Raw genomic sequence first — 19,187 nt, 5'->3', positions numbered from 1 at the left:
ATGATATGTGTAAAAAGTGTTTGAAGGAAGAGAGAATCTGTAAGTTTAAAAAACCGGAGTGAGAGGAGACACACATCCTGCAGACTGTATTGCAGTCAATGAGAACATGACAGCGACTCTCTATCAATTAAGGTTCAGATCTCAAAAACTCTAAGTCCTATGTGAAATGTATTTACATTTTGAGAGAGAGGAGGCTTGTGGCAACATACTGAGGCAAGATATGTGCGTGAGGAGTTAAAATTGTAGGAGTGACAGCAGTTTAGAAAAACATTTCTGGTCTAAAAATATCTGTGCTCTCCACTGTGCCTGATCACATGACACACTGGTGAGACCTGAAAAAGTCTGCCAAATCCCTGACTTTGGGCTTAAATTGCTGAAAAACTACAAAAGATATCACTAAACAATCTGATAACTTTGAAAGTTCAAAGTTTTGTGAACATTTTACAGTTTGAATGGCGTCCGTACAATAAGGGACGTCCGAGCAGTTGAGTGTCAAAGTGACCAAGGTTCCAACTCGGTTGGATGGTTCGTCCCATAGACTGCCATTATAAATTTTAATGTTTTAAAAAATTATATAAAATCGCTGAAACATGTTACATTTCAGAAAAATACAAGCACACATCTGCTGAGTGAGTTGCACTGGTTGACAGTTGAATGGTTTTTATAGCACAAAGTATGCAGCAGTTGAAACGCGGCACAAAACGTACGGAAGACGGAATAAGAATAAAGAGTGAGAAGAACAACACAATAATAACTATTATTAAGACTAAAGGATATAACTCTCAGAAAAAAATCTTCTGCTTTCAATTTGATCTCAGTCAGTGTGATATTTGAAAATGAGAGCAGATCATGATCTTGCAAGTATTTGGCCAAACCTTCACCAATATGCTTTTATAATAAGCTTTGTTGTTCTCTGATGATGTTTCAGTACAATAATACTTATACACACTCATGCATTTCAAAATTAACTGCTTCTGCCTATTTCATCCTTTTGATGGCGCATCAAGCCTGACTTTTTAAAGTACGTATTTCAACCAGCATATACTATAATATACTTACGGTATTATTACTGTAAGTATTTTTTCATGCTATCTTAGACAAATCATACATAAAGATTTACAGGTCAATAAACTTTTTCTGTGGTGTAGTTTAATGAGTGTATAAATGTTTGTGCTTGTGTAACAGGATTCATAAGACACACAGACTAACGTGCTTCAATGCTTAAGTCTTTTAATTGAGCAGAGTACAAGAAACACCAGTTCACTCTCTGGAATCAGTCTGTACTAAAAGCACAAACTTGTTCCTTGAGTAGTGTTACAGCAATAGGAAAGAAGTATGGATTACTACATGCAGGAGTATACATGTGATTAGGAGACAAAGATAGTTAAGTATGCAAACACACCATCACACATCCACCCAGTTCCTCTGGTTGTGACAGGTATTGCATTTTTCTGCATCATCCAAAGAGATCTCATTCGTTTCTGGCACAGACAGACGGATATCTGTGATAGCAAGCATCATCGTCAAATCTCTTATAATCTGTAAAAAGACACAGAGGTTTTATTAGGGATAAATTGTCTTCTTTCTCACTCAACCAATGAATTTGTCTATTGAATTTGTTAAATTTTACACAAAAACTGGAGAGGAGTTTAATCCAAAACAAACTGATTACAGAGAACAATACAACAACACACAATAAAACTGTTAATTTGTTGTCGAAGGTTGTTAATATATGCATAAACCCTACACTGATTCTTGCTGTACATTCATGGAGCACTTAAACTGACTGGAGATGAGATGAACATCATTTATCAATTGTTTCTTGGTAGAGATTTAAAGGAAGTCAATGTGATAGCAAAACAAATTTCAACAGGTAGACTGTTCCAGACGGAAAATGCAAACTTTCAAACAGTTTCGACTGTAGATTCAAGATCTAAGATTGAGAGCAGTTACATACAGACACAAAAGCTATGTATGCTAGAGCCAGACCATGGAGTACTTTAAAAGAAATGAGTAAAACCTTGAAATCAATTCTAAAATCAACTGCACGCCAATGCAAAGAGGCTGTGATCTCTCTTGTTCTTCATGATTGACTATTTCTGCTTTTGCACAAATCTAAAAATACAGCACCAGTTTCTCTTCCTTTGTCAAGCCAAGATATTATTTGATCTAATAGATAAAGCTCTAGTGGTTTCAGTGAACAAATTTGTCATAAAGCCAATGTAAATTCTTTTAGCAACCTAGACTCAGTGGTTCTGAGAACTTATTCTCATTTATCAGGCATCATCAGTGGGACACAAAAAAAAGTACCAAACTTGACCCAATGCAGACGTCACTTGTATTTGCCCAAACCCTGCTCAGACCTCAGGGAAAAAAAAGAAAATGTTTCTCAAGCTAAATTTAAATTTACCTCCATAGTTCATCATCAAACAGTATGCTGATCCGTAATGATCAGGCATCCCTGGAGCCCAGTATGAAAAGCTGAAAGGTGAACCATCACTCCAGAGCCAAGTACCTTGCTAAAAGATGAGAATACAGTATAATACAATATAGTGGACAGTATGGTTTATTAGGTAACTTTTAGATTTTGTTCAATCAATATACCTGTTCTGCATCAGAGCCTCCGAGCCATGCGACTGGATACGTGTGAGTTATTCTCAGTATCATACTTTGAATGATATGATACTCATCAATGTTGTGCACTGATGCAAGGTTTCCACCACGGGACAGACAATTTTTCTACAGAGGCGAGAAGAACAGAGAGAGTGGAGTTATGTGGAGCCACACAAAGGACATATTACATATCAAGGAATACAAAAACTCCCAGTTAGACGAATATGCCAATTAACAATGTGTAAGTCTATACCAGCAGAATCAACATAGTATAGAAACTTTCTGCTCAGAAACCAAATCAGCCTGATTACCTCAGCATCAGCCCAAGACAAGGGTGTTTGAACATAGAGGAAACAGCGACCGCTGAAACCAGTCCAACCACTGGGACAAACTGTTGATATCCTGACTTGGTCACTCTTTTCTGAAAACATATTTAGAAAAAAAGAACTTAAAATAGTGTTAATTAAGGCAGAGCACTGATGTTGTGCTTGTTTCAGACGATTAGCCTCAGATGTTTTCAATATTGTTTCACAATCACATACTCGTCCGTACACCGTGGATATTTTTACTTGACACAATCACAGTTCATGCTGACAATTACGCTCTTTCCATCGGAGTTTGCTGCAGCTCCCTCCACCACCCCAACCTCCTCCTTGTGTGGTATTTCATATTGTTGATTTGAAGGGGACATATTATGCTTTCTGTGATTTTCTGATATTTATATACTGTTATGATGTCAGATATCTCTGTTAAACATGGCCAAAGGTCCAAAAATTGAGGTGAACATATGTAAAAATGCTCCCTGGAAGTCAAAAGCCAGGGCTTCGTCCTGATCTGAACGCCTCATTTGCAAAATTACCTCTATTTCCTCCACGTGATGATGTCAAATTGTTTGTGTATGCCCACAAATAGCCCTCTGTTGGTAGCCTTCACTTGCATATTTCGGACTGGATTTATAATTGATGATGTGTACAAATGTATATGAGAAGTTAGGTTTAGAATGAGAAAAGTGAAATCCTACTACTTCTGTTTGTTTATGTAGCCTCTCTAGCCGCTGGAAGTCTGCCGAGGGGCAGCTTCCGGGAAGCAGGAGGGGGCCCTTAAAGAGACAGGAGCTAAAATAGCCTGTTTCAGACAGAGGCTGAACTGAGGGACTGCATAAAGGGCCACTATAAGATAAATAAGGAGTTTTTGAACTGTAAATCATGTAAAGATATTCCAGTAGATCCCCAAAATGTAAATAAAGACATGGAAATGTTATGTATGTCACCTCATAAAGTTGATATCTGGCTCTTCAGCTGCTAAATATTGTGCTAAATCATCTTATCTGTCTGTTTGGTGCCGGTCTGTTAGTGTATCAGAACTGAAAACAGCTGCCTGCTGCAGCTGGAAATGCAGTTGACAAGAGCAGTGAAAGTGAACCAAAACAGTAAAGTTGCAGCTATGAAAAGCAATGAAGTGAAAGAGACTACAATACAACTCACCAGGGTCTGCTTCTGGAAGAGCTGCAGGTTTGAGACAAGAACAGACAGAATGTCTTTTTCAGGAAATATTGATTGTTAAAGATTAGTTCTACTAATGTTTTAAGATAAAAAAAAATTCTGCTTTGATTAATAATCTGCTTTGATTAATAATCTGCTTTGATTAATATTCTGCTTTGATTAATAATCTGCGTCCTGATTGTTTTTTTTTCCACAAAAGAAGTTCATGTACTCTGCTTGAAATTCTTAAATTTACATCTATTCCTTCTCTCTTATTGGAAAATCCAGAATGTATAAAAATGCAAATATTTTTTCATTACATTACAAAAGTTAAACTGCTGGACACAATTTTCCCATTTTCATTTGCATATTGGACCATGATTGACTCCAAACTAGTTGTGAAGTTACAAGTCATGCTTTTAGATAATTCAGTGAGCACAGAGAAATGTTGTCCCATTCTGTATAGTGAAACTCAAACATCCAAATAAAGTAACAATAAGAAAAACACATTTTTAGGTGCAGGGGAACTTGCCATTTCTGCTCTTTCCCTGTGTTAATACTCACCAATAGCTGTGGTCAGTGCCATCATGACACAAACCAGTAGAGACACAGCCAGCATCTTCATGGTGGAGATAGTGCAGATGGTAAAGATGATGATTATCTTCTATGAAGCAAGACAGACATGTTAGTAATGCTTCCAAAGAGAGCAGAGATGACAATAAGAGAGAAAAGAGAAAGAAGAAAAGAGAAAAACCTGCTGCAGGATGATCTTGTCTTCTGTCTTCTCACTCAGTGTCAGCTTGAAGCCTCAGTCGTCTTGTGTAGAGGTGCTGAACAGGAGAAAGACGAGCTCTTATATACAAAAATGTATCTATCTATCTTTGTTTTAAATAAATACCACAGCCTACTCCACCCCAGTGTATGGATCATAAAATGCAGCTACATGGAAAGCCCTCTATAAAGGCTTATCAGATTCTGTGCATAAACTTTGGCGCCACTTCCTACACTGTTGTTTACTTAAACAGCTAATTAGTGTTTTAAGAGACATACAGTGTTCCTGTTGCAGAATATTTATTGGCACGACAGCGTGTCACCTGCAAACCTGAAAGGATAAACTGTTCAGAAAATAGATGGACGGATGGGTTGTTGAATGGAGAAGCTGAAACATAGATCATATCAAATGATAAAGTGCAACATTTTATGATTTTTCTAATCATATTAGATCATATTCATTAGCATATACCGTATAATTAAATATTAATCCCCAAATGGGAAACTAGTGATAATGCTTTAGATTACAGCCCACAAAGTAGAGTTTAATTATTCCTAATTTACAGTGTAGTTTTTTTGTCCTAAAAGTGTACCGGTACATACTGAAAAAGATGTGAAGTATAGTGAACAAAGGGGTAACGACCTGGTAATTTACAAAGAATTTATACTGTATTACAGGTATTTTCTTACTAAAGGGTATCTGTTCCAAGCTACGTATGACCTACTGAGCAATCTGGTATTTGGGAGGAACTTAATGGAGAGGTTGACATTTCTTCAATTCTTTCATAAAGCAATAGTTAGGAGGTGATAATTAACACTTAAGTAGTTTTTTCTTTCCATAATTATTCCTCCTGTTCATACTGACTATTAGAATGCACTAATGCACTTACTATGTAAGTGATGGGGGACAAAATCCACAGTCCCCCTTCTTTGCAAAAATGTATTTAAAAGTTTATCTGAAGCTAATATGAAGCTTCAGCGTCCAAATGAGTCAAATCAAGTAGATATCTTCCACCGCAGCTCAACAAGGAAAGACAAAGAGGGAATTTGATGCTAAAAACACTGTAAATGCGGCAGATATCCACTTGATATGACTAACTCAGACTGCTGAAGCCTCATATAAGCTTAACAACAACTTTTAAATGCATTTTTGCACAAAATGACTGTGTGGAAACACTGTGTTTTGGCCTCCATCACTTACATTGAAGTCACATTTGACGGGGATCCAGTATGAACAGGAGGAATGATTACAGTGAGGAAAACCTCTTTCACTGTTCATATTATTTTACAATCAGGACATTGACAGACAAAATAAACAATATCCAGGTTAATAACAGCAATGATGATACAAGGATGAAATTCCAGTACAGCCACAAAACATCTGTTAAACAAGGCAGAAAGATTCATAAACACATATTTGCATTTCATTTATACGGATGTAGCGACAGATGTCGTGGCTGTACTTGAATATGATAAACTTTGTTGCCCCTTAACTTTTTCTGTAATCACAAATAAAATGATTGAGTGAAAATCCTTGCACACGGATTTCCACTCAATATTTTAATTCTACCGCATGATTATTTCTAGCCTACGAGATACCATTTGAGGTAAATGAGATTTCTTTGTAATTTGGGTGGACTGACCTTTTAGCCCTTATGTTAAGCGGAGCAGCTGCCAGATGTAAATGTACAGCAGGGCGTTACTTAAAAAGAAATTAACTCTCATTTAAACCTACCCTTGGTAAATATGGATTAACAAATAATCACCATGGTTGTTATATCCATATGATCCACACTGATAGTCTGATGGAGCTCCACTGTGAAACTGGGAACAGATCCAGAACAATAAAAAAGAAAAAGAGACACAAGTCAAAAGAAATGTTGAAAACACAAGGACATCATGACCATACTGTCACTTACTGTGGTGTTCCTCTCTCGACACATTTTGTCTTACGGAGCCTCTGGTACATTTTGCAGAGAAGGGATGATGAATGTGGATTGTAAAGATAACTATGGAAGAGGATTAGGGCCATTTAAAGTTTAAAGTCAGAATTTAGACACAGTTAGCTGTAGACTAGCACTAGTGCTGTGCATCGGTGGTGTGTTGGTTTTTTGAGGGAAAACTTTGTACACAACAAGTTCATTCCATAGTTAGAAAAGGTTGCCACTAATGCACTGGCTCTGTTTTGAATAGTCATTATTTTGGGTTATGCTTGTTGGGTTGCAACCAGAAGGGGGAAGAGGAAGAACAAGAAGAAGACAGTATGCGGTTATAAATAGACACAAATAGGAGGTTCCTTATTTGATTTGTGTTCCTCCTCTGAAAACAAAATGCTGTTCAAGACACTGCTGCAAACTGTGAAGTAAATAGCGTGACGATTGTATGATGCAGCATAAATGTAATGTCCACAAATGACTCAAATAAGTATGTGTTCAGTATAATTTTATGATTTTATAGTGTTTGTCTATGATGAAAGTTTCTCCCTATTGAAAAAAACAGCAGTGTAGATTTAACAGAGACTCACAGACCAGTTTGTTTTGATGCTTCAGCCTTTTACTTTTAAACAAGACAAGAAAGACAAGATCACTCTCTAGAATAAGGTGCTAAAAGCATTATTTCCAAAACACATTCAGTCTGCTCTTTAGGTACAAGACCTGACAGACAAACCAGCTCCAGTTTATGTCACTTGTCACTTCGTTCCTTAAGTAGCGTTACAGCGATAGTAAAGAAATAAAGATGTTAAAGTGACTTCAGGTTATACATGTTTATGAGACTGATAAAGCAAAGATGATTTTGCAAATATAAACAACCATCCATCAGTGATTTTGAATTACTTCATGCCTCAACGTTAGCCCAGGAATCCATTGGTTTCTTTGCCACAGAAGTCTACAACCACAGTTTACAGCCGCAGTTCTGGCAAAGGAAAAGTACAAAACCCATTCAAAACTAATAATTAACTAGAAAATGCCATTTCTGTAGAAATTGTGTGTGATTGCTGAAAGCGAATTTAGATTGCATAACTGGAAGCTGAACACTATTGAAAAATCTACAAAGATTTAAACCAGCAATGGGTGGAATTGAACCTACACCCTCATGTTTGTAAGACAGACATGCTATGCACTGAGCTAACATGTCACACACCAAGGTCAGGCCAGATTCTGGTATTTAGCTTTTCACTTGCATGAAATTGACAAAAAAGCAGTTCGGCTCAGTTCATTAAGCAGATTGACATCACCTGGACTCCTTCAACTCTACTGAGTTCTGCCCTAAGCAGGGCTCGAAGTCACAACCTTTGTATCTAAAAGGAATTCAGAAATGACATGAGCGTAACCCATTGGACTACTCACACATGCTATGTGAATGGGTATCAAACACACAACCTTGTCATCTAAGGTGAAGCTGATCAGAGAACAGTGTTCTAAACCACTGAGTCAACAGACATTCACAAAAATAAGAGGAAAAAATCTCTTTTTTGATGATGAAAATGTATTTGTCTCAAACTAGAGCTTGAAGCCCAGAGATTTGTACATCAATAGTGAAAGCAAGACAAGTTTAACATGAGAATGAATGATATGTGTAAAAAGTGTTTGAAGGAAGAGAGAATCTGTAAGTTTAAAAAACCGGAGTGAGAGGAGACACACATCCTGCAGACTGTATTGCAGTCAATGAGAACATGACAGCGACTCTCTATCAATTAAGGTTCTGATCTCAAAAACTCTATGTGAAATGTATTTACATTTTGAGAGAGAGGAGGCTTGTGGCAACATACTGAGGCAAGATATGTGCGTGAGGAGTTAAAATTGTAGGAGTGACAGCAGTTTAGAAAAACATTTCTGGTCTAAAAATATCTGTGCTCTCCACTGTGCCTGATCACATGACACACTGGTGAGACCTGAAAAAGTCTGCCAAATCCCTGACTTTGGGCTTAAATTGCTGAAAAACTACAAAAGATATCACTAAACAATCTGATAACTTTGAAAGTTCAAAGTTTTGTGAACATTTTACAGTTTGAATGGCGTCCGTACAATAAGGGACGTCCGAGCAGTTGAGTGTCAAAGTGACCAAGGTTCCAACTCGGTTGGATGGTTCGTCCCATAGACTGCCATTATACATTTTAATGTTTTAAAAAATTATATAAAATCGCTGAAACATGTTACATTTCAGAAAAATACAAGCACACATCTGCTGAGTGAGTTGCACTGGTTGACAGTTGAATGGTTTTTATAGCACAAAGTATGCAGCAGTTGAAACGCGGCAAAAAACGTACGGAAGATGGAATAAGAATAAAGAATGCTTCCAGCAATCACACAATAATAACTATTATTAAGACTAAAGGATATAACTCTCAGAAAAAAAAATCTTCTGCTCTCAATTTGATCTCAGTCAGTGTGATATTTGAAAATGAGAGCAGATCATGATCTTGCAAGTATTTGGCCAAACCTTCACCAATATGCTTTTATAATAAGCTTTGTTGTTCTCTGATGATCTTTCTCAGTACAATAATCCTTATACACACTCATGCATTTCAAAATTAACTGCTTCTGCCTATTTCATCCTTTTGATGGTGCATCAAGCCTGACTTTTTAAAGTACGTATTTCAACCAGCATATACTATAATATACTTACGGTATTATTACTGTAAGTATTTTTTCATGCTATCTTAGACAAATCATACATAAAGATTTACAGGTCAATAAACTTTTTCTGTGGTGTAGTTTAATGAGTGTATAAATGTTTGTGCTTGTGTAACAGGATTCATAAGACACACAGACTAACGTGCTTCAATGCTTAAGTCTTTTAATTGAGCAGAGTACAAGAAACACCGGTTCACTCTCTGGAATCAGTTTGTACTAAAAGCACAAACTTGTTCCTTGAGTAGTGTTACAGCAATAGGAAAGAAGTATGGATTACTACATGCAGGAGTATACATGTGATTAGGAGACAAAGATAGTTAAGTATGCAAACACACCATCACACATCCACCCAGTTCCTCTGGTTGTGACAGGTATTGCATTTTTCTGCATCATCCAAAGAGATCTCATTCGTTTCTGGCACAGACAGACGGATATCTGTGATAGCAAGCATCGTCGTCAAATCTCTTATAATCTGTAAAAAGACACAGAGGTTTTATTAGGGATAAATTGTCTTCTTTCTCACTCAACTAATAAATTTGTCTAATGAATTTGTTAAATTTTACACAAAAACTGGAGAGGAGTTTAATCCAAAACAAACTGATTACAGAGAACAATACGACAACACACAATAAAACTGTTAATTTGTTGCGGAAGGTTGTTAATATATTCATAAACCCTACACTGATTCTTGCTGTACATTCATGGAGCACTTAAACTGACTGGAGATGAGATGAACATCATTTATCAATTGTTTCTTGGTAGAGATTTAAAGGAAGTCACTGTGATAGCAAAACAAATTTCAACAGGTACACTGTTCCAGACGGAAAATGCACATCTTAAGTTTTAACTGTAGATTCAAGATCTAAGATTGAGAACAGTTACATACAGACACAAAAGCTATGTATGCTAGAGCCAGACCATGGAGTGCTTTAAAAGTAATGAGTAAAACCGTAAAATCAATTCTAAAATCAACTGCACGCCAATGCAAAGAGGCTGTGATCTCTCTTGTTCTTCATGATTGACTGTTTCTGCTTTTGCACAAACCTAAAAATACAGCACCAGTTTCTCTTCCTTTGTCAAGCCAAGATATTAATGATCTAATAGATAAAGCTCTAGTGCTTTCAGTGAACAAATTTGTCATAAAGCCAATGTAAATTCTTTTAGCAACTTAGACTCAGTGGTTCTGAGAACTTATTCTCATTTATCAGGCATCATCAGTGGGACACAAAAAAAAGTACCAAACTTGACCCAATGCAGACGTCACTTGTATTTGCCCAAACCCTGCTCAGACCTCAGGGAAAAAAAAGAAAATGTTTCTCAAGCTAAATTTAAATTTACCTCCATAGTTCATCATCAAACAGTATGCTGATCCATAATGGTCAGGCATCCCTGGAGCCCAGTATGAAAAGCTGAAAGGTGAACCATCACTCCAGAGCCAAGTACCTTGCTAAAAGATGAGAATACAGTATAATACAATATAGTGGACAGTATGGTTTATTAGGTAACTTTTAGATTTTGTTCAATCAATATACCTGTTCTGCATCAGAGCCTCCGAGCCATGCGACTGGATACGTGTGAGTTATTCTCAGTATCATACTTTGAATGATATGATACTCATCAATGTTGTGCACTGATGCAAGGTTTCCACCACGGGACAGACAATTTTTCTACAGAGGCGAGAAGAACAGAGAGAGTGGAGTTATGTGGAGCCACACAAAGGACATATTACATATCAAGGAATACAAAAACTCCCAGTTAGACGAATATGCCAATTAACAGTGTGTAAATCTATACCAGCAGAATCAACATAGTATAGAAACTTTCTGCTCAGAAACCAAATCAGCCTGATTACCTCAGCATCAGCCCAAGACAAGGGTGTTTGAACATAGAGGAAACAGCGACCACTGAAACCAGTCCAACCACTGGGACAAACGGTTGATATCCTGACTTTGTCACTCTTTTCTGAAAACATATTTAGAAAAAAAGAACTTAAAATAGTGTAAATTAAGGTAGAGCACTGATGTTGTGCTTGTTTCAGACGATTAGCCTCAGATGTTTTCAATATTGTTTCAGCTGGAAATGCAGTTGACAAGAGCAGTGAAAGTGAACCAAAACAGTAAAGTTGCAGCTATGAAAAGCAATGAAGTGAAAGAGACTACAATACAACTCACCAGGGTCTGTTTCTGGAAGATCTGCAGGTTTGAAACAAGAACAGACAGAATGTCTTTTTCAGGAAATATTGATTGTTAAAGATTAGTTCTACTAATGTTTTAAGATAAAAAAAATATTCTGCTTTGATTAATAATCTGCGTCCTGATTGTTTTTTTTTCTACAAAAGAAGTTCATTTACTCTGCTTGAAATTCTTAAATTTACATCTTTTCCTTCTCTCTTATTGGAAAATCCAGAATGTATAAAAATGCAAATATTTTTTCATTACATTACAAAAGTTAAACTGCTGGACACAATTTTCCCATTTTCATTTGCATATTGGACCATGATTGACTCCAAACTAGTTGTGAAGTTACAAGTCATGCTTTTAGATAATTCAGTGAGCACAGAGAAATGTTGTCCCATTCTGTATAGTGAAACTCAAACATCCAAATAAAGTAACAATAAGAAAAACACATTTTTAGCTGCAGGGGAACTTGCCATTTCTGCTCTTTCCCCGTGTTAATACTCACCAACAGCTGTGGTCAGTGCCATCATGACACAAACCAGTAGAGACACAGCCAGCATCTTCATGGTGTAGATAGTGCAGATGGTAAAGATGATGATTATCTTCAATGAAGCGAGACAGACATGTTAGTAATGCTTCCAAAGAGAGCAGAGATGACAATAAGAGAGAATAGAGAAAGAAGAAAAGAGAAAAACCTGCTGCAGGATGATCTTGTCTTCTGTCTTCTCACTCAGTGTCAGCTTGAAGCTTCAGTCGTCTTGTGTAGAGGTGCTGAACAGGAGAAAGACGAGCTCTTATATACAAAAATGTATCTATCTATCTTTGTTTTAAATAAATACCACATCCTACTCCACCCCAGTGTATGGATCATAAAATGCAGCTACATGGAAAGCCCTCTATAAAGGCTTATCAGATTCTGTGCATAAACTTTGGCACCACTTCCTACACTGTTGTTTACTTAAACAGCTAATTAGTGTTTTAAGAGACATACAGTGTTCCTGTTGCAGAATATTTATTGGCACGACAGCGTGTCACCTGCAAACCTGAAAGGATAAACTGTTCAGAAAATAGATGGACGGATGGGTTGTTGAATGGAGAAGCTGAAACATAGATCATATCAAATGATAAAGTGCAACATTTTATGATTTTTCTAATCATATTAGATCATATTCATTAGCATATACCGTATAATTAAATATTAATCCCCAAATGGGAAACTAGTGATAATGCTTTAGATTACAGCCCACAAAATAGAGTTTAATTATTCCTAATTTACAGTGTAGTTTTTTTGTCCTAAAAGTGTACCAGTACATACTGAAAAAGATGTGAAGTATAGTGAACAAAGGGGTAACGACCTGGTAATTTACAAAGAATTTATACTGTATTACAGGTATTTTCTTACTAAAGGGTATCTGTTCCAAGCTACGTATGACCTACTGAGCAATCTGGTATTTGGGAGGAACTTAATGGAGGGGTTGACATTTCTTCAATTCTTTCATAAAGCAATAGTTAGGAGGTGATAATTAACACTTAAGTAGTTTTTTCTTTCCATAATTATTCCTCCTGTTCATACTGACTATTAGAATGCACTAATGCACTTACTATGTAAGTGATGGGGGACAAAATCCACAGTCCCCCTTCTTTGCAAAAATGTATTTAAAAGTTTATCTGAAGCTAATATGAAGCTTCAGTGTCCAAATGAGTCAAATCAAGTAGATATCTTCCACCGCAGCTCAACAAGGAAAGACAAAGAGGGAATTTGATGCTAAAAACACTGTAAATGCGGCAGATATCCACTTGATATGACTAACTCAGACTGCTGAAGCCTCATATAAGCTTAACAACAACTTTTAAATGCATTTTTGCACAAAATGACTGTGTGGAAACACTGTGTTTTGGCCTCCATCACTTACATTGAAGTCACATTTGACGGGGATCCAGTATGAACAGGAGGAATGATTACAGTGAGGAAAACCTCTTTCACTGTTCATATTATTTTACAATCAGGACATTGACAGACAAAATAAACAATATCCAGGTTAATAACAGCAATGATGATACAAGGATGAAATTCCAGTACAGCCACAAAACATCTGTTAAACAAGGCAGAAAGATTCATAAACACATATTTGCATTTCATTTATACGGATGTAGCGACAGATGTTGTGGCTGCACTTGAATATGATAAACTTTGTTGTCCCTTAACTTTTTCTGTAATCACAAATAAAATGATTGAGTGAAAATCCTTGCACACGGATTTCCACTCAATATTTTAATTCTACCGCATGATTATTTCTAGCCTACGAGATACCATTTGAGGTAAGTGAGATTTCTTTGTAATTTGGGTGGACTGACCTTTTAGCCCTAATGTTTAAGCGGAGCAGCTGCCAGATGTAAATGTGCAGCAGGGCGTTGCTTAAAAAGAAATTAACTCTCATTTAAACCTACCCTTGGTAAATATGGATTAACAAATAATCACCATGGTTGTTATATCCATATGATCCACACTGATAGTCTGATGGAGCTCCACTGTGAAACTGGGAACAGATCCAGAACAATAAAAAAGAAAAAGAGACACAAGTCAAAAGAAATGTTGAAAACACAAGGACATCATGACCATACTGTCACTTACTGTGGTGTTCCTCTCTCGACACATTTTGTCTTACGGAGCCTCTGGTACATTTTGCAGAGAAGGGATGATGAATGTGGATTGTAAAGATAGACTAGCACTAGTGCTGTGCATTGGTGGTGTGTTGGTTTTTTGAGGGAAAACCCTGATAGCAAAACCATAGTTAGAAAAGGTTGCCACTAATGCACTGGCTCTGTTTTGAACAGTCATTATTTTGGGTGCTTATTGGGTTGCAACCAGTAGGGGGAAGAGGAAGAACAAGACGAAGACAGTATGCGGTTGTAAATAGGCACAAATAGGAAGTTCCTTATTTGATTTGTGTTCCTCCTCTGAAAACAAAATGCTGTTCAAGACACTGTTGCAAACTGTGAAATAAACAGCGTGACGATTGTATGATGCAGCATAAATGTAATGTCCATAAATGACTCAAATAAGTAAAAGTAAAGAAAGGTTCCCCCTATTGAAAAAAAACAGCATTGTAGATTTAACAGAGACTCACAGACCAGTTTGTTTTGATGCTTCAGCCTTTTACTTTTAAACAAGACAAGAAAGACAAGATCACTCTCTAGAATAAGGTGCTGAAAGCATTATTTCCAAAACACATTCAGTCTGCTCTTTAGGTACAAGACCTGACAGACAAACCAGCTCCAGTTTATGTCACTTGTCACTTCGTTCCTTAAGTAGCGTTACAGCGATAGTAAAGAAATAAAGATGTCAAAGCGACTTCAGGTTATACATGTTTATGAGACTGATAAAGCAAAGATGAGATTGCAAATATAAACACACATCCATCAGTGATTTTGAGTTACTTCATGCCTCAACGTTAATCCAGGAATCCATTGATTTCCTTGCCACAGACAAACGGGAGATGACGGCTACACTTCGTGTCATCCCAGCACTTGTTTCCTGTAAACACCATAAACACAGGAGCGTTTGTTCTTGTTCTGTATACCAACATCACCAGATAGAAAACTCCTGAATGTTAAAACAACATTATGGTAACTGTGGAAAACATTCATAAGAGACCAATCTTTCTCTTACTTATCTATCAGAAACTATTTACAATGTAATTCTTATTTAATTAAACCAAAAAATATTTTATTCAGAGAGCTTTTGCAAAAAATTAATCCTTTCTACAAATTCCAAAACATTATGCTTTCTTTCCTGTTTTTTTCCTTTAACCCATTATCATTTATACCACTCATAAATTAAAGTTATAATCCTTAAGATTTTTATGAAATCAAAACCAGTTTTTGATCCAATCTATGGTCTGTATTTCAGCACTTAATGTTTTTACATTCTGTAAATGCCTTTCTATGTAGTAGTTTTCATTGCCAGTGTCGGGATCCCACCCAGGATTCAGATTGCCTTCACAGGCTCGAGGGATTCACAGGATACAATGCAGCATCTAATCCAACATTACTGGTTTTAATTTCATTTTTATTGATATCAGCCTCATTGTTTACTGTTCAATCTGTTACAGTAGTATCAGAGCTGTAGTAGCCTCTTAACATGCACCCTTTTCTTTTTTTTTTTTTTTTTTGTATTTTCGCTTATTTGGCATACCCAAATGGAAAAGCTTATAACAGAAGAACTTTGAGGTCAAAATGCATGTATTATGCTTTATTTGAAAGGTAATATCTTCTAGTTTCTGGATATGTGTTGTTTAGCATGTGGCTAAGACACAACCAAAACTACATCAGTTCAAATAAGGCTCAAAAAAGTGTTTTTGGTCCTCATCTATATTGAGTCATATTTTGAATAACAATAACTAGGACATGCTTTATGCTAGAACTATGCAAATCACCACATACCTTCTACATCTTGTCAAGCACTCATATATCAAATTCCAGACCTCTAGGTCTAACCTTATTAGATCTAGGGAGTTTTTAGTTTGTAGTGTCACTGGTGTCCCCAAACCTCTTCAAACGTCTCCAAGTGGCCAAATTGTGCCAATTGCTTTTACTCATTACTGTGATGCTAAGCTGCTTAAAACTGGCTTAAGTGGGTTGCCAGTGACCTGGTGGATGTGAAAAGATCAAATTATTGCTAATAAAAAGACATTTCCTACTGCTCCAGCTTCACAATAAAACCATTCATCTGGTGGGACCTGGGGCGGCTTTAACTGTGAAGCAGTCACAGGAAACACAATTTGTTTGTTACTGAGGATAGCACTAAATGCTTCAAAAATGTTTATCGAAAGTGATTTGAGTCCAAAAAACAAAACATTTTCAATGTTTTTAGCAAAGAAAAACTAGCATAAAATAAGATTGCATTTGCAATTATTGTTGACTGACTTCTTTATTAAAACAACCTGAGTTTGTTTACCTGCACTGCTAATAGATACACAAGTTGCCCTTCTATTGTATTTCTGACAAAGTAGCTGTAACTTTACACTCTCACTGGAAATAATGTGCTTTGATTCACCTCCATGGTTAATCTGTAAACAGTCCTGGTCAAAAAAGTTGTCAGGCTGTCCAGAACACCAGTTCAGATATGAGAGACGTGAACCGTCACTCCACTGCCAATCGCCCTCCTAGACAAGAAAACAGAGTAGAATATGAGACATGATTTTAAAAAATGAACTAAACGACGTGTTATAATGAATAAAACCTATACCATTTGTGCATCAGAGCCTCCAATCCATGCTTCTTTATACCCATGAGTGGCTGTCAATATCAGCCGCTGAATCACATGGTACTCCTCTATGTTATGTACTGATGCGAGGTTTGCATTCATGGATTGGCACTTTTCCTACAATAAATAAAATGGAGAGAAACAAATAAATAGAGGATTTGAAGGAAACCAAATCAGAATATGTCAATTAACCATTTATCTTATATGCAAGCAAAATAAACTGGAAGACTGAGGCGGAATTATCCTGATTACCTCAGCTTCAGCCCAATTCATGGCTCTTGGCATGTACCGAAAACAGCGACCTCTGAACCGACTCCAACCACTGGGACAATATATTGCCCTTTTGACCAGGTGTCTCTGATCTGAGAACAAATAAGAGAATACTGGGGAATCTTAAATCATCAAAAAAACAAGACCCCATCACCCCTTTTCTGGTCTCTCTTTACTGGTCAGTTTTAGAGGTGATTTTAAAGAAATGGTTTGACATTTTGAAAAATACTCTTATTTGCTTTCTTGATACTTGGTATTTAAAGACTGTGGCATGCTTTATTTTTACCCTTTCCAAAGCCAAAAATACAAAAGCAAAGGAGTAAGGAATGCACCAAATTATATGTTTATCTGCTCTTATGTATGCTGTTATCGTTAGCATGTCTGGCCACCTAGCTTACTACCAACAATGTTACTTCTGAGGCCAAAGAGCACATCATTAACTAACTTAGTTTGTGAAGTTACAGATTTCATTTAAAAAACGCCCTGTTCACAACTAGCACAACCACTGTGCAGTGTTTCCCACTGGTCCTGGATGCTATCAGAGTTTAAGCTAACGTTAGTGGCTTTGTTCTGATCTTTATTTGATTTAGGGAAAGTTTACACTCCAGCATTTTCTGAGATAACGTTACGTTTGACAGACATATCTTGTCTGTTTATACTAAAAATGGTTTCTCTTGTAACTAGGGTTGCAATGATTAGTTTATCAATCAATAATCTGCATCTATTTTAATAATCAGTTCATTGTTAAAGTCCTTTTTCAAGAAAAACTGCCAAACATGTATTCACCTTCTTAAATGAGAGAATTTGCTGCTTATTCTTGTCTTAACATCATAGTTAATTAAATATCTTTGGGTTTGTTGAACAAGACATTTGGTAATATCACCATGGCCTCTAGGAAATTGTGATGGACATTTTTTGAGCAGCTTTTGAGAATCAAGAAATTAATCAGTAGTTGCATCCCTACTTGCAACTTTAAAAAGTGAAAACGTACACTTTGAAAATATAAAGAAGTATGTAAGCAAAGCAGCTTAACAGGGATATGGTCATACACAGTAACATTTTCCTTATCATAATACCAGAACTAACTAGGTCTACCCACAAGCCTCTCCCTTTGTCAGGTAAAAACTGGTAAATTAACATGAAATCTTGGCGTGGTAAGGACAAAGTTAAAGAGAAATCTACAAGAATACACACTGACCTGTTTGACCCTTTCTAGCCTCTGCCTCTGGAACAGCTGGACAGTTTGACATACAAGTTATTGACTTGATTAATCTCTTCTTGTTATATATAGACAAATACAATCCCTGTTCATCCTACTTAACACCATTACTATATAATATTTACCGTCAGCAGTGGTCAGAGCCATCAAGGCACAAACAAGTGCAGACACAGTCAGAATCTTCATGTTGGAGATGTGATGGTGATGACGAGCTTCAATAATGTTGCTCAAGACAAGCAGCTCTTATATACAGTTACTTATCTTGGCATCTCACACAAAACAGGGAACTCACGAAACACTCATAAAGAAACACTATTACAAGATAAAATATACTCAGAAACTTAAAGCACAATCTGTAATCTAAATGTAAACAAAAGGATATATTTAGTGCATCTTAAATGTTTGTTCTCATCAGTAATGTCTGTAAACTCACGATTAGAGCAAACCTCTATCATCAATTAAATCAGTTCACAAAATGTTCAATTCAAACTGCAATTTAAATTTGCTGGTTTTTTACAGTGTAGGCTTGTAACCATTGTCTTTTGGTATTTGTCTAGAGATTGTATTTGCTGAGGACACAGGAATTTGTGCTACATTACTGTAGACAATTTCCTAAAAATTAAAATTAGAAGTGGTTTTAATTTATGTTGTATTGTCATGTTCAAACTCACTTCATAATTGTTCATAATTGTAGCTACGTTTAAAATATGCATACAAATATATGACAGAGAAATGTTGCAACAACTCAATACATAG

At 36.5% G+C, this 19,187-nt stretch overlaps 3 protein-coding genes across 3 annotated transcripts; all 3 read right to left on the bottom strand.

The window, feature by feature from the left end:
- Nucleotides 1-1,471: 1,471 nt before the first annotated feature.
- LOC122974466 (ladderlectin-like) lies at nucleotides 1,472-19,067 on the bottom strand. Its single transcript, XM_044342499.1, has 5 exons — nucleotides 18,557-19,067; nucleotides 2,925-3,034; nucleotides 2,605-2,739; nucleotides 2,411-2,519; nucleotides 1,472-1,539 (listed from the first exon to the last, which is right to left on the bottom strand). The coding sequence occupies exons 1-5, from the start codon at nucleotides 18,615-18,617 to the stop codon at nucleotides 1,472-1,474; spliced, it is 483 nt and encodes a 160-aa protein (XP_044198434.1). The 5' UTR covers nucleotides 18,618-19,067.
- Nucleotides 9,659-12,434, bottom strand: LOC122973996 (type-2 ice-structuring protein-like). Its single transcript, XM_044341823.1, has 7 exons — nucleotides 12,372-12,434; nucleotides 12,182-12,278; nucleotides 11,671-11,691; nucleotides 11,352-11,461; nucleotides 11,032-11,166; nucleotides 10,838-10,946; nucleotides 9,659-9,971 (listed from the first exon to the last, which is right to left on the bottom strand). Exons 2-7 carry the CDS (start codon nucleotides 12,240-12,242, stop codon nucleotides 9,904-9,906), a joined length of 504 nt encoding a protein of 167 aa, XP_044197758.1. The 5' UTR covers nucleotides 12,243-12,278; nucleotides 12,372-12,434; the 3' UTR covers nucleotides 9,659-9,903.
- On the bottom strand, nucleotides 14,893-17,548 carry LOC122973997 (type-2 ice-structuring protein-like). The gene is made up of 4 exons (XM_044341824.1): nucleotides 17,195-17,548; nucleotides 16,925-17,059; nucleotides 16,733-16,841; nucleotides 14,893-15,211 (listed from the first exon to the last, which is right to left on the bottom strand). The coding sequence occupies exons 1-4, from the start codon at nucleotides 17,225-17,227 to the stop codon at nucleotides 15,129-15,131; spliced, it is 360 nt and encodes a 119-aa protein (XP_044197759.1). The 5' UTR covers nucleotides 17,228-17,548; the 3' UTR covers nucleotides 14,893-15,128.
- Nucleotides 19,068-19,187: the final 120 nt, after the last annotated feature.

This window comes from Thunnus albacares, chromosome 22, assembly GCF_914725855.1.
Source record: "Thunnus albacares chromosome 22, fThuAlb1.1, whole genome shotgun sequence".
In the NCBI taxonomy this organism is placed as follows: Eukaryota; Metazoa; Chordata; class Actinopteri; order Scombriformes; family Scombridae; genus Thunnus; species Thunnus albacares.
The sequence above is the reverse complement of the archived record's forward strand: the minus strand, read 5'-3'. Positions and strand labels throughout refer to the sequence as shown.